This window comes from Halyomorpha halys, unplaced genomic scaffold, assembly GCF_000696795.3.
Source record: "Halyomorpha halys isolate HHAL.00 unplaced genomic scaffold, Hhal_1.1 Scaffold24.1, whole genome shotgun sequence".
In the NCBI taxonomy this organism is placed as follows: domain Eukaryota; kingdom Metazoa; phylum Arthropoda; class Insecta; order Hemiptera; family Pentatomidae; genus Halyomorpha; species Halyomorpha halys.
In genome coordinates this window covers 2335830-2352464 of record NW_027107648.1, presented here as the reverse complement: position 1 = coordinate 2352464, position 16635 = coordinate 2335830, and the positions used below count along the sequence as shown (strand labels likewise).

Below are 16635 nucleotides of genomic sequence, written 5' to 3'. Positions count from 1 at the left end.
TACGCCTTTAAGCAACAATCAACAACAACAACGACGGCTTTCCTGGGTATCATTTTGATTGCAATGACTGGGATCAAATCATGGCAAGGACTTTTCTTTATTTTGAGCTTTATAATATTTATTGTTAATGAACGTTTCACCCCACTTTGCATGGCTGAGAGATTGAGTAGTCGAGATCTCTCGGACGAAACCCTTCAAAATGGGGCGAAACTTTGGTTAACAATAAATAGTTTTCTTTTTACTATTTTGATACCTATATTCATCGCCACCTGGACTATCTTCTTACAATCGAAAAAAAATATAGTTACCTATCCCAATTATAATCGATTATTTGAAAAGATAAAAACGTATAAGAATCATTGTAAAATAAACTATCATTTAGCTGTGTCCTATGAAATATATGCTAAGGGAAATTATTGTGATCATACAAAATTTCGAATTCGAGATTTCGACAAAAACAAACGTTTTGAGAACATATGAGTCAAAATAATCAACTATCGCTACACAACGTGAATGGACAGCTTAGCTCAAAACGTGAAGGTCGTATGAAAAATAGCATACGGCTCAATCACTTTTGATTAAACTCCATGCGCCCTAAATAATCAGATAGGTCTTATTCTCGTTGAAAATTATCCCCCTAAAGTATCTTTAATTTTGTTTATTTGAAATAAGTAACTCTCTCACATTTTTATATATACTTATTAAAGATTAATAAACATAAATAATGAAAGGGATTGATAATTAAATTAAGGAAATAAAAAGAAAATAGGTTTTCCAAATTGAATTTCTCCCACTCCGAAAATGAGAGTTGTAATAGTGACTAATAGGGTCTTAAAGCTTTTAGGAAAATGATATATAGCAAATAAAATTTAAGACAGTATAGAAAAATGACGAAAATAAAAGTTTGATTAAAATTGTAAAGGCCAAGAACAATTAAATTTTCCTTAATATAAGATAGGTCTTTTTCTCATTGAAATAGTTTAAATACGGGTTTTTCATACTTAACAGGAAATCTTTGCCTTTTTCTTTGCTCCAGGAGGTAAGAAAAAAAAACAAAAAATAAATGGAAATCTTTCTCGGCTGAATCCGCCCCACCAAGACCCTCTATATTAGAAGCATTGGAAATATTTGCCTAAAACAAGAAGAGGAAGCTTCAAGATAATTTAATTTAAATTAAATGAGGCGCCTGAAATTGAAAAACCCTCCTCTCCCCCCCTCTGTGGTAGCCTTATTTATCTGACTTTTTATAGACAATTATAGCGAGTAGGTTGATTGATGTGTGAAATGTCACAATAGAGGAGAACATAACATGAAAAAAAGGCAATCTTTCCCTTTCTTCTCCTTTCTTTAAATATAAGGTAGGTCCTGTTCTCATTGAAAGAGTTTAAATATGAATTTTTCATATTTAAAAGGAAATCTTTCCATTAAATATCACACATATATCACTCAAATAAAATCAATACTTATTCACTGCGTTCAGGTTTTAAAATATAGCAATGCTTCAGATAAAAACAAAACCCCACTACAGAGGCACTGTTAAACACAAAATTTTATTTCAAATAGGGACTTTGAAAAAGAAAAAAAAAAGGAAATCTTGTCTCAATATACTTTGAACAAAGTTAGTGGGCTGGAAATTTCTTTGTAAATTAGGAAGCGGTTTTTTTAAATGTGGGAGCGCGGTGGCACAGTGTTAAGGCACTATGCTACTAACTCCAAACACACGGGTTCGAATCTGGTTCTGGCAAATAATTATTTTCCATGAGTTAATCTTGTGGGTTGTGGAGCCTTCCTGAGTTCTACCTAGCCTCAGAAAAAAATTTATAAATAGTTTAGGTTTAAAGTAGGACTAATAAAGTAATATTTTCTATTTAATACGAAAATATTGCTCGGAAATTTGTTAAATTAATGCAAACTAAATTAACATTAGTTCAAGATTAGATGAAATTTTTATTCAGATTCAAATTATTTACTTTTATTTTTTAATACAGTGTCGTTAGAAGCATTTATTTTTTTTAAATTTTATTACTCTTAATTCTAACATTTGCTGAATTTTAAGGTGAAAAAAGTTTAAAGAAATGTCTTATTTATACATGTATGAAAATAAAATATTTCATCATTATGTTTTGAAATAGTATGTGATCAAGAATTGAATAAAGTTATTATTTTTTCAAGTTAGTTTACCTAATTATTATTCTATTCAAATCTATAAACAAATATCTTGTTAATAAAATGGCCTTGTTTATGCTTGGTCTATATGTAGAGTCAAATCCTCATCAGATTCATTTCAAGTAATTTTACTTATAGTATTGTTACTTTCACACTTAATTTATCTTTACCTTTGGCAACATTGGGCACTGTCCATTTCTTGCTAATTGCCTTTGCTTTACACTAAGGCGAGTGTGTCCTTGCTTAATTGTATGGGGAGTCACATGCTTCTGAATTTAGAAGAAGCACTTTTAATGAATGGGAAACATCTGTTTAAACTGCTTTTAATAAAATTTGAGGTTAATCGGTGTAGTGTCTAGTGGTGTCATTTACCTTTGAGGTACATATCACCTTGATACATATGAGGTACATAGATGATACATATCTTGAAAAAATCAACTCCTTGTGTAATAGTTGTACTAAAAACAGTACAATAAATGCTGCTATAGAAGGCAGCAGTCGTCGGCATATGCAGAAGCGGATGATTTTCTGTAGTTATCCCCTACAATGTCCGCTGTATATATGGAAAATAAAACCGTAGGGATAGGTTCCGTCCGTTTATAAATGACAGTATATTATCGAGTTCGACTATTGCAATGTAGATAAGACCTAGCTGATATCAAAGACTATTTAATTGTACATTGACAAACCAAGTCTAATCAAAAACCTCAGAGCCATTTTCGAGAAAATATGATCAAACGATTCTAGAAAATGCCACTACTAGGATTTTTTTTTTAAAGTAACAACTTATTTGAGAATGTCCTTTTCGTAAACTCTACCTTATAAATAAATTATTTTATAAAATAATTTTTCAATAAAAATGGTAATTACTTACTCGGTAACGAAAATAGATGGTAGCCTCATGATGGAAGGTATATATACTTCCTCGTAGTTGTAGTAGATAGCGTCCATAGTTGCTTTCACTACTTCCTCCATTTCTACAGTTATGTTTACACTAGAACATCATATGTGCATATACAAGCAATATTCTATTTCAGAATAAAACATTATATTGTATGAGATCATACACAAAATAAGATAGTTTAATCGAGCAATTTTTAAAAACGTCTGAAATCGAAAAACGGCATGAAAATCTTCTCTCCCACCCTCCTACTTAGTCTTATCTTATCTCAAATTTAATGCAGAAACTTAGTAAGTTGGTCGCTGTAAGACATGTCATAATTTCACAAGAGAACACGAAAAAAAGGCAATCCTTCCCGAACGGACCAGCCCCTCTATGATCCCTTTTTTGTCGTAATACATAAGGGAAATGATGAATGAATAATGGAAGATTGTTGAATACCGTGTGAATAGATGAATGGAATATGGTCCGGGTGCGGTAAAAAAAAAAAAATTAATAATAAAAATCAAAAAATAGTATAATTCTACTATTTGAGTTTTTTTTTACCGCACCCGGACCATATTCCATTCATAAATGTATAATGTATACTAGAGGAATATTGCCTTAGACTATTATGACTCCCAAGGAGCGACGATAGAGAATTAAAGTGAGTAGGTTGGCCAATGTACGACATGTTACAATCCAACTCCGCTTTTCAATTTCAGGCGCTTTTTAAATATTCCACTTAAAGTCTCATTTTACCGTTTCAAGCATTTATTTCAAAAGTGATATTGGACCGTCGCTCCCAGGTCTTAGTAGGGTGGGTCGGGAGGAAAGGTTTACCTTTTTTGTGCTATCTCCTCTTGTGTGATTCTGACATGTCATACATCGTCCAACCTACTCACTATAATTGTCTGTTTGATAATGAAGAAGAAAAAAAGTGAAACTGATATTACATGTAGGAAAATATGAAGAGTAAGAAGCATTGCTGATTTTTAATGAAAGTTACAACATAGTTGAAACTGAATAAAGGTTTAAACAAATAAAAAAAGTTTAAAGAAAAAAATTATTAATACTTAAACACGTTTTAACTATGTGTAATGAATGCCTTTTAAATTTGCAATAAACAACATTGTTTTAGTTAATAATTTATCATATATAGTAATAGTCAACTAACCGGCAATAATCGATTCGAGTTAACAGAAATATTTAGGTTACCTTTTAAAATTAATCATTTAATTTAATTATCAAACTTATGACTGAATCTGGCACCCAGGATTGCCCTATAAACTCCATCAATTCCTTTCTGCTAAATATTTCCTATAATTCCGTTCCTACCTAACTGATAAAACCTTTAAAGTAAATCATAACCTAGCCTACTCATCTCCCTTTTCTCAGTCCGCCGGTTATCCTGAAGTTAGTATCCTAGATCCCATCCTCTATATGGTTTATACAGCTCATATCCCAACCCACCCTAACACAGTGCTAACAACATACGTACTGTCTGTAAGCAATTACCTTAGTATTGCATCACGACCTCGGCAAATCAAATTAATTTTACTCTCCTACTTTTATCCGTCGTAAGCTGCTATTCTCCTGCCTTACAATATCTCACTTGTTTATTTTTTAATATCTCACTAACACCTGTTGAGCAGATTCTGTAATTAGGATACTTACTTGAGCTCCCCATACTGAGAAATTATGATTACTACCTAGATTGTGATTACTTCAATACCTACATGACTCCAAACTTCCCATTTACTACAAAAAACTCTTATACACTTTGACAATCAGACCAATTTACACATAGAGCTTTAGGACTCTACCAAACCATCAAAATTACTCCGTAAAATCATTAATGCTACTTATTATGTCGCAAATAAACTCATCCATAAACCTGATCATCCCATTCTTTGCGGAGTTGACCTGAAATAGATTAACCTTCTTTCATTTCAAATTCCTAACCCACCTAATCCCATTAGCTCTTCATCACTAATCCTTAACAATCCCTGATAATTCTCCCTGGCGTCTGAAAAGAAGATGGCCACGGGATCTTCTACTTTAAAGCAACAACTGAAATACCATAAGGTCGTTCATTTCTAAAATTATCATGTGTTCTGAATTATTTATTACACTTCCATTCCACACTTATTTTATTTTTTTTTTCTCTAAAGGACTCAAGACTGTATAATCAAGCTCTGATCACTTCTTAGTACTCTTGGATCAAATCGGGAGGAGATAACTCAGCTCTATCCTCAGACCTCTTTGGCTACTCTTATTGGCATAACAAACAATAGTTTTAAAATTCACCATTTTGTTGAAACTAATATTATAAAAAAAGTTTTAGTTTTTTTTAAGTCCTTTAATGTTTCATTATATTATGATTAAAATTAACTGTATTTATATATGTGAGTTAAATTTTATATTTTATATATTTAAATTACTCAGATACATATTTTTATTGTATTCTTGTATTATTTAGTTTTATTGTATCTTTTTGTTGCTCTTTAGTTTTTATGCTTTATTATTTTTTATATTAGATATCATGGCACATGGTATTCTTATTTTTAATCATGTTGACTCCATACTTTAATTATTAATCGTAAATTTATATCATTATTATTCACTTCTTAAGTTCAAAAAATTATTTTATTGCTATTTTTGTAACATTATTTTCATTATAGTATTTGGTTAAGTAAAGTTATAGTTTTAGCGCTAGAAATTAATTCATTTGTAATGTTCAGCGTTATCATTGTATAACATATTGTACGTTAGGTCATCGTAAATCGTAGTTGCTACCACACCGCACTAATAATCAAAAATTTCATTTATGTCTATCATCTCTATATGTTATTTGAGCACAGATGAATAGTGTCATCTGGTCGGACCATGTTGGATGCACTTCTCTGAATAAATAAAAAAATAAACCAAATGTTATTGCTAATGGAGAAAGTTTAGGTTGAATGAAGGAATAGAATTATCAATGAATTGTAGAAGAAAAATTCACAAATTAACAACAGATGAATTTAGAAATGAAAAAATTACTAGATTAGGAGGGCCCATTACCAATGCTAAATATGCTAGACATAGTCTGAGCTGGGTTTCTGCATAGGAAATAGTAAATTTTGTACCCAAAATGACAACCAGGTACTCAAGGTTATAGAAGGTATGTCCAAAAAAAATTCATAATTTCAGTTTTACTCATGAAATATTACTAAATAAATAATAATTAACTAACAAATAAATAAGTAATATTATTGAATTTAATCCTAGAGCTTACTTTTGGGGAACACATCTCACGTAATCTTCAGAAGAATTCATGATTGATGGGTAAACAGTTGTAACAAATACTTGGTTATTCGGGTTCATCACTTGTAATTCGGTACGCACACAAGTGCTCATATCTACAAAAATATGAAAAAAATAACAAAAATAATTAGAAGATTTTCAAGCATCTTGTGTTTTAAGAAGTATTATCAAGAAGTTCGTTGAGTACATAAATTAGTAAATATATAGGTGCTTTATTTATGAGTACTTTTAAATAGTAATAGCCTATTACTGTGTTTGTCATTAAATCCGATACAGAAGGATTATAATAACATTACTCTCCTTCAAAGCAAAATTGGAGCAAAAAAAGCCGTTAGTCCAACTAAAGCTCTCTCATCCCGCGTTTTTCTTTCTTTTTTTTTTAATTCCTTCTCTTCCAGAAAATCTCCTTAAATAGACAACTTACTTTACTAGCAACCCCTATATCGAGTTCCCAACTTCTCCAATTGGATATAAATATACCCTTAAGTATTATAATCATTCCAGATTCTAGAGCAGTAGTCGAACTGAGCTTTCGAAGATCAAGTTCTCTTTGATTAGGAAAACAACAACCGTATAATATACGAGGAAAGGCTATAGAGTGAAGGGAAGAATAATAAAATATGTAATGATGGATGTATTACATTACGTCTTCCATATTTCATAATATGGATCCTAAACTTTATCCTAAAATTTTTCGTGATTATTCTAAATAAAATACATGAATTCCTGGCTTTATTGATCTCAGCTGCAAAAACAAATACAAGACACATTTCCGATAGTAAAATTCTATATGAACATAAAAAATTATTTTTAATATCTATATTACTTAAACTATATAGGCCACAACAAATTTTGACCTTTCATTTTAAGATTTTTGTTTCATTCTCAAATTATAACATAAATGATCAACTTACATGAAAGAGCAGCTTTGCTTGCCCCATATACGTTGAAAGGGAATGTAACCAGTTTAACGGCAATAGAACCCATATTAACAATGTGACCTTCGTTTCTTGATTTCATGCTGGGAAGAACTGCATTCATTATCTAAAAACACGCAAACAATTATTTTAGAGCCATGCGATGCTCTAATGATAACAAACATTTATTGCAAATATATAAAAGAACTAAAACGATAAATTTTCCTTGTCCATTAAAGCCTTTTCCAAGTCAGTTGTAACCTTTTCCTTTTCAATTATAATTTTTTTCTTGAAGGACTTATTTTGATAAACAAAAGATTGAAGGATATAATATAGAAAGTATCTCTCAAGAATTCTAAAGCAAAAAATATGGGTTTTTATTCAATGGAAAAAATTATTTATCTTTTTAAGAATTGGAAGGTTAGAGGAGAAAAATAGGTAAACTATATCTTCTTATTATGCCACGACTGACCGTGGTGGACCAAGGCCTCACACTATGTACTACGGAAATACATCGCGCATTTCTTTCCAAGGTTTTCATAGGGTGGGTTCGTCACTTCCACTCCTATTATTGTGAGTACCACCCATTTGCTAACAGCCCTCACAAATGCCCGGGGGGGGGGAGGCTTTGAGAGATTATCATGTAATTATATGCTTGAAAAAATCCCGACTTGGGCCGAGGCTCGAACTCACAACCTTTGGTAAACAGGCGCGCTGCCACGCTGCTACTGTCGTACAAAATTTTTTATTGCACTGAAAAAATCGAACACAAAATAATCATATTTTTAATTTTTCAAATATAAAAATGTTTGATTTTAATGCTTTTTGATTCCAGAAAATTATTCGAAGAAGAATATATTGTTCAACAATATATATTCGTTTTAATATATATACACTTAACTTTTTATACCTAATTTATTCTACAGTATCAAAAATTCAAGTTTAAGCATCAGGTTGAAAGAATAATTTGTCTGGACCAAAACTTTTTAATTAAGAACTCCTGATTTAATTTAGTTGTACTTGCCCAAATTGGCCCAAGAACGTTGATATTGAAACAAGCTCTGGTACATTCTTCATTAATTTCAAATGTGTTACCAACAAGAGCAGCATTGTTGATCAACAGATAGACAGGTCCCAGATCTTTCTCTATTCTGGAGATAACTTCTTCAACATCTTTTCTAGAAATTCATCATATGAATTAAAATAATAGTATGAAGTTGAAAAACATAATGATATTCTTCAGTGTAGCTTATTATTGTAATAACACTAATTGCTTTAGTGCGTGGTTACTGCGACGCACAGCTATTTACGCCCGGGATTTCCAACAACTAGAAATCAACAATTTGTGAATTCCTTCTATCAAATATCATAAAATCTACTACTCCTACAAAGATAAACGTTATTAACTCTTTTATAGTATCTGTATTATGGCATTCTAAATTAAATTCAATTATTTCTGATTTTTAGTACATTTTTTATGAAATGTTGCTTTTTAAAAAGCTATATCTCGTGAATTATCGAAGGTAAATAGCACTATTAGAGCTCATATTTTAGATAATTTACTTTACTTCAAATGATGTTCTCTTAGGTTTTCTAGTGTTGTTGGTAGTATTAAAGATATAGAGCTCAGAATGAAAAAATATTTCTTTTTAACGTTTTACAACAGCCGCTATTTTCTATTTCCCCATCCTATACTTGGCAGACTCATCACTTTTGAATAGTTACTATATATAATTTTTATTAGAGTAATAGAAAATTGAGATTAAATAGCTGCCTACTATAGGCTGAAACCAGAGCCCGCCCCATCGGACCTGCCAATATAATTAATTAATCTCGCTGAAATGATTCCTCTCTGATTCAAGTCCATTGTAATTAGATCACTTCAAGTTCTATTGCGGAGTTGGGGGCACTTCACGGCTTTACTCTGGCCGGTGGCTAGGAACTTGAAAAATTAATTTTAGGGAGAAAATATGTTGATTTTTAGAAGCTAAAAACAGGAGCCCGATGCATAAACTCCATTGCATAAAACCTTCATCTGCAATTAATTTTAAAAGTCAGTACCTCACGTAACACGAAAACTAGTTAATTAAATACAGCAGCGAATTAGGTCTTTTTTTCTTTTAAAATTTTAACATTTTTGTTAATGAGACTTCCTTTGGTTAAAAGGGCACTCTGCTATATTTATTGATTGGAGAAGATGGTCGGGGGTTCGGTTAGCAAAAAACAACATAAATAAACAGTTGGGGGGGGGTGGTCAAACAAAAACAAAAATAAGTTAAAAAAACTTATTTATTAGTGCCAATAAACATTAGTTGTACGGTAAGTATAAATAAACAAGAATTACAAAAAAAAAAGTGTTAGAATGGATTAATGAAAACGGAAATAATAACAAATAAAAAAGTAGATAAAACAGAAATATAAAAAAAATAGTACACAGTAAAAGATGGAAAACGGGAATAACTCCAGCTGTATAGGTGGGATCACGTTCAGGAGTGGGAGAGAATGTGTTGGATTGGTATTTGGCGAATTTTTCTACCCTGTTTTCATCCGAAAAAACCATCATCATACAGGACGTTATAAGAAATTGAGGGATGCTTCAGAATTTTTTTAGTCACTTCCCAGAGAGAGTTATCAGGAGTACACAGTGAACAGAGGTATTGTACGAAAGAGTGAGAACTAAAGGTGATTTATTTTTTTCCAGTTTGGAAAGGTGGCAGTACTATAACCGATCGTTAGGATACTTCTTTTGTTTTTTGGCCAGAGAAACATTTTGACACTTTGTGACATGAATAGCATTTGTCACGAGATCTTGGAACAAAATGTTCTTTTTTTTAGTATTTTTGAAATAAAAGAGATGCAGTCCTCATTGCTTATTGGATCATAGTATCGTAAGAAATCTAGGCATCGCTTAGGTTCTGAGTTCGTATGTCCACAAAAAAAACATATTGTGATATACAAATATAATATATTAATCATACTATCAATGATAAGGTGATATTCACTTGATGGCTACGTTGACTGTGTAGGGCACCACTTTGACTCCTAACTCCTTGACCATAGCTGCTGTGTCTTTGTTATTGGATTCGTTTATGTCAACACAAGCGATGAGAGCTCCCTCTCTCGCCAAAGTCAGGCAGAACTCCCGCCCTAGCCCGCGGCCTGCTCCTGTTACCTAGGGAGAAGTAGCAGTTTATGAGTTCGGAACTCTAATCGACCATGGCAGTTTCCCACTCATCAATACTCACCAAGCATACCCTGCCCTTGAGTGACTTCGGTTCTGGTCTAAATATCAGCCTCCAAAGGAAGGACCCGAAGGCTGTTCCGATCTCCCAGAGTATGAAGCAACAGAAAAAAACCCTCGTGAATATCGTGAAGAGGATGTGATCTTTCTTGATGTTTGCTGGCTTCTTTAACTCTCTCTTTGTTGTGGGCCCGTTTTCCCAACTTTCGGTCACAAAAGCCATCTTGTCAAACCTGCAATGATAATGGAGACATTAGAATAGTTTTTCCCAACTCAATAAAAAAAATTTATAATATTAAAAAATTATGATTAGGATACTATTAAAATAGCCAAATTCAACTCATTTACATCTAAACACTCAAGATATAACACAACTCACGTCAAGAGCCTTACCTGATAAAGACAGTACATTAACTAGTTACTCGTTACGTATTTCGGATTCCTTTCATTATTGAACTGGGGATAGTCCTAGGCAATTAACATATTTTCATCTTATTATCCAGATCAACTGATTCAATTCGTATTTATTATTGTATTTTATGCTTGTTTGTTTATGTATAGTGGCGTCAAACATCTTTTTGCGCCAAACATCAACGCCATTTATACCTTATTTAATTTTGCTTATATTTTATTTATATTTATTGATTTTTTTATTGTTTTAATTTGATTATTTATGGTTTTATTTATTTATTATTATTATTTTACCCCGTTCAATGTTATTGTATGAAGTATGCCTTCACCTCAATGCCACGTCTCTTTTGGTTGACTGGTTGGGTTTGAGTGGACTGTATATAAATGAAAAATAATACATGATAATAAAACTCTATTATATGAATTACAAGTGGTGTAGAGGGTGGCCAAAAGATAACATTTATGATTAGATGGGTTATTAAATTTTGAATGACTGGGCTATGGAAAATTGTAGATACATTGAGATGGTTGGAGATGATGTAAATGTTAGTTGTTGTATTAGTGGATTTACTACCTTCTCTGGGCTCTCCCTCCTTATCTCTTGAATTCCCTCATTTCTTGATCTCTCTCTCTCTCTCTCTCTCCTCTGCTCCGGGGGCACCTCCGAGTCTCTTTACTCACATATTTTCATTACCGAAGATTGTAAAGAAAAAGAGAAAATGAACTGTGTTGGAAAAATACAAAACAAGATGGCTCTCTCTCATCTGCCGTGTTACTTCTCTTGCCACTGAGAGCACTGGAGGAGGTAAGATTTTATTGCTGGCCACCTGGGCGCTAGTAGTGCCTTTCTAATGGGAACCCCCAAATCAATTTAGAACATGGCGCTAGTATTGCCTACATTATGGAAGCCCTTAAAATTCAACCTTTTGGTTGCTGTAGGTTACCCGGAACAGTTATATTTTTGTCAGTAAATCTTTTGATTTTAAAAACTGAAACACTAATTCTATTTTTTTATCATCTCCGAGGGTTTATGAAATATCTATGTTTAATCCTAAGCTGTGATCTGAAATATGAGCATTTTCGAAAAATATGGCCAATTGTCAAATTGTTGTTGCAATACTGGCAGTTCGGAGGCGTTTCTTTTGAAATAAGATAGGAGTGAGTGAGTCTCGTGTGACCTATTCTCAACCTGGTCAGTACGACCTCTTCTCTACAGCATTTGCGGCTGGAGGTACCCCATGGCTTTTTAATAATTTTCAGTTTACTCCTTGGGCTTTCACTCCACAATGATTGCCGCTTATCTTGGATTTCCTTTTCAAGGGGTTTGCTCATTTCCGATGGTGTTAAAATTGCTTTACCCCGTCTCGGAAGCGCGAGTGCTTCTCTTGCTGCGTGATTGGCCAGTTCATTCCCTGCGATTCCTACATGACTTGGAACCCGTATAAATATAACTGACATACCCATATTGTATAGATTGTGTTTAAGTAAAAATGGATGCAGGAAATTTTCGAACGCTCTGGATGCATATAATCTAAACCTTTTAATGAGCTTAATGAATCTGAAATTATTGTTATGTTGTGGTTCAAAGAAAAACAGAAGTAAAGTCCTGCTGCTATTGCATTTAGTTGGGCAGTGAATACGTTGCATAGTTTGTGGAGTTTAATTTTGAACGTTGAGTCATTAGTTACAAATGATGATGGTGCTGATTGGTCTGATTTTGATCCGTCTGTATAGATTAGAATTAGACGAGAAAAGTGGGCTTTATATTCAGCTGGTTCAGTATTTGGACAGGTCTAGAATTGTTTTAGGACGATGGAGTGTGAGTTATAGTTTTGAGAAAAGCAATAGCCGAGGAGAGTCTTTCTCATAACGGAAGTGTTGAATTTTGTTTTTGTCGAAAAGGAATGAAAAATTTTGGATTAAAAATATATTTATGTGTCGGATATAATTTTGAACTGTAGTTTATGGCTAATTTAGATCTTCTGAACAAAAGTGCCTATAGTCTGAATTCAGCGCATAAGCTTAGAATAGTGCTAGTTCGAAATGCTCCAGTCTCGTTTCGGATTCTGGTGTGATGGACTGTATCCAGTTAAGCAAGCACTTGGTAACGAGCCGAGCCATATTTTATATGTTTTTACTTTCACATACGTATATGTGGGATATGCATGGTGCAAAATTTCGACAAAAATACATGTTTTGAGATTCCCTAAGCCCAAATTCATGTTTTTAGGTTCCCTAAGTCCAAATAACCAAGTTTTGCAAAATGGTCTGTATGTGATCAATGCAACGAAATTTTACGTAACTGAAATTACACATTTATGACGTGTAAATGACTGACATGTGACTGCAACACTTTTTCGATAAAATCGGCCAATCAGAAGTACTTTATAGTAGCGGTTCCTAAAGGTTTTTTTTATTTGGCACTCTTTAGGGCTAAAAACAATCCGTGACACTTTTTTTTAAAACTCATTCCTGGTCATTTCTGTCGGGAAATACGGGAGGAGGGGGCTGTTATCGAAAGGTTATCAACCTATTCTAACCATGGTGGGGGGACAAGTTTTCATCTCATGGGACCGTCACGGAAATGAAAAAAGTCAACATCCTAGGCCGGTTTCTAACCGACAAAACCACTGTTTCTAGGTTGCAAAGACCTAAGCACCTAGCGCCTAATTCGCAGAACCTGTCGTATTTGCCTAATCCGTTTGTTTCGTTTTTTCGGTTCTATTTTGGTTTTCAATAAATTCTGTGTAGAAATAACAGGTTTTCATGCTCCTCTAACATGATGTCACCGATCGTTAGAGTATGTCTTTAGCACTCCACTAACAAGACAACATGTAGCTTAAGATATAAACTAGCGTTTGGTTTACACGTGATAACAAGTTGGTGTCTCCAGAAGTGTCTAGAAGATAAGAGGTAAATATTTTTTCTAGATTCAAATCACATTTCTGGAAATAACAGTTGTAATATAGCCGTATCCTTTATCGTTAGAAAATCAAAAACTTTAGAAAAAATAGTATTTAACATGTAAAATCGTTGAAAGTAATCGAGGACGAAAGTTTTTGTTTTTATTTGCCTGAGCAACTAATTCTTTGAAGTCTTCGTTGTCTGTCAAATCACCTATCTCCATTAAATCCATTTAATTGAATTGTGAAGGGGATAATACAATAAACAATCGCTAAGTAAGTGATCTAACTGGAACTATGGAAGGTTCCTTGTATGGTTACCTACTTTGCTCTATCTCAGTTTAAGCCGCTATCTTTGGCCGGTAAAGTTTACTGCCAGATTTGAAGGTTAACTTTTGGATAACTATTTAGTTTTCCCAAAGTTTCACTAATCGTAGTTGAAAGTGTGGTGGTGCATTCAAGTGCATTGTGGTCTTGTAAGAGTCAGGATCAACGTACATCTTCTTGCTTTTTCAGTATTGTATAAAGATTCAAAGTTAGTTGTTTGTCTAGATAATTAAAATTTTTTTTTTTTTTTTTTTCTCGGCCAAGACTCCCATTGGAGTCCTATACTGCCTAACCATGGTTGAAGGTCAAAGTTCTTCATTTTGTGGGACCACCACTCAATGAAATAAGTCAACGCCCCAGGCCGGATTCGAACCGGCACCGCCAATAGACATCAAATTGTTAAGACTGTGTCTTAACCACAGAGCTACGGGCGGCCCTAATTTAAGTAAAAAGTATTAAACTATACATTAAATCATGATAAAGTTATACGTGATATTAAATTCCAAAATAAAGAATTATTCTCGTCTATGCTAAAGAAATACTTCCATCGCATTAATTTTTATTAAAATAAATAATTTAATTTCTATCCATTTTAGTCTCAACACATTTTATTTTTCTTAAAAGTCCAACGTTTCGGCCAATCCGGCCATCCTCAGGGACAATCTTAATCCAATTTTGGAACTAAATGATTTAAAAACTTTATAGGTTGTGATAAAGTTTTAACAAATAGTGACTGCGATAAATGAATTTTAATTTTGGTTTTATTGTGAATATTAATACTAATTAGAAATTTTTGTATTGTCCTGGTCAGAATAGCCTGCATGAAGTTGAGTTTTTAAATCATTTAGTTCCAAAATTGTATTAAGATTGTCTCTGAGAATAGCCGAATTGACCAAAACGTCGGACTTTTAAGAAAAATAAAGTGTGTTGAAACTAAAATGGATAGAAATTAAATTATTTATTTTAACAAAATCAACCAGTCTCAAGAAAGTGTTTAAGATTATAAATTAAGTTTTATTATTTTTAACAAATGTTTCTAATCCTTTATAAGAAAAGAATTACACATGAATATAATAATATTGAGGAAATATATATTATAAACTTTCCTAGTTTAAAAAATATTTTCTACTATTTAAAGATTTTTTAACGTCCATCAGAGGCACCTTTCCCCTACACACGATGAAAATAGATCTATTAAAATGAGACATCTTTTTATTAATTTTCGTCTTTATATTTGTCGGGGCGAGGGGTGTTTCGTATGTGAAAACCGACCTCTTCCCCAGAGAGAAGTGTTCGCTGGTTCGAGATAAAATAAAAAAAAATAAAAAAAACGCAGGACCTAAAATAAATATCACATACATAAAAAATAATAATAGATAAAATGAAATAATAAAAAAAATAACTTTCCAAGTGATATACAGATTTAATAATTTAAAATATAAACAAAAAATGAACTGTTATGTTGTTACAAAAAAAGGGCAATGAACTGTGGAGTAAAAAGATAAAAATATTTTGGCACATGTACAAACAAAAAGAAAAAAAAAAACATTTTATTTACACGAGAAATAATAAGTTAATTAAATGCCAAAAAGAGAAAAAAGAAAATATGAAGCTCGAAAGAAGAAAAGGAAGTCACTCACAGATGGGCGTGGGGTCGATATGCGCATATCACAATAACATTACGAGTCAAGAGTTGGTTGACCAGGCTGGTGTGAGAGAGGTTGCCAGGAAGCCCAACGACTCCAAAAAACGTAGACTGGACAGTGGTGACTGCCGGCGAGTCGGTAAAAGGGTTCCAAAACAAAAATAACTCCAACAAAACAATGGCGTTGGAGCGTCAGTGAAGCAGTCTCTCGCGTCTTACACCGTGCCAACGCCACCTAACATCGCTCCAGTGCTGCCTAAATCTTCACTGCCATGTGCCTCATCCGCGGTTATGCAGGCACTGGCCCCACTGCCTTCGGTATCGTTCTGCACATGTTACACCTCCAAAATGTGTTTATAAACACTGAACCCCTTATATCTCTTATTTTTATGTACCAAATTAAAATTACAAAATTACTTTTAGTTTAAAAAAAAAAATAAATGATTAAACATAAACTTACAACTAAGAAAATTAAAAATCACTTGGAAAGTTGCCAAAAAAAAATTAACCTAAATAGAAACCAAAATTTTGGGCTTTATCAATATTTATTATTTTTATTTTGTCATTATACATATAGATATCAGTTAATTATTGTTTTAAATCAATTTTAGTGTTTATATGAATCTTTATGCTTCTTGATTGCATGCTCAGATTACTTTGATTATTATATACCAAGGCTATTTATTAATAACCTGAGGCTGAAAAACTAGTTTCAAGGATTTCTTTGAAGAGCAGCATGAAAAAAATATTCTCGTCCAAATGCAGTATGCAGTAAAATAGTATGTAGCTCAGTGAGTTCCGAACCAAGAGATCTCACAATAAAATATTTATTGTTT

At 32.7% G+C, this 16635-nt stretch overlaps 1 protein-coding gene across 1 annotated transcript in view; it reads right to left on the bottom strand.

Moving 5' to 3' along the window:
- LOC106682751 (uncharacterized oxidoreductase SSP0419) overlaps positions 1–15951 on the bottom strand; it is a 23171-nt gene extending 7220 nt beyond the window's left edge. The window contains exons 1-7 of the mRNA XM_067046036.1: positions 15795–15951; positions 10518–10746; positions 10275–10444; positions 8297–8450; positions 7270–7399; positions 6327–6450; positions 3041–3160 (exon numbers count right to left, since the gene is read on the bottom strand). Of these exons, the coding sequence (XP_066902137.1) occupies positions 3041–3160; positions 6327–6450; positions 7270–7399; positions 8297–8450; positions 10275–10444; positions 10518–10736 (917 nt within the window). The 5' untranslated portion in view covers positions 10737–10746; positions 15795–15951. The remainder of the gene's footprint in view (positions 1–3040; positions 3161–6326; positions 6451–7269; positions 7400–8296; positions 8451–10274; positions 10445–10517; positions 10747–15794) is intronic.
- Positions 15952–16635: the final 684 nt, after the last annotated feature.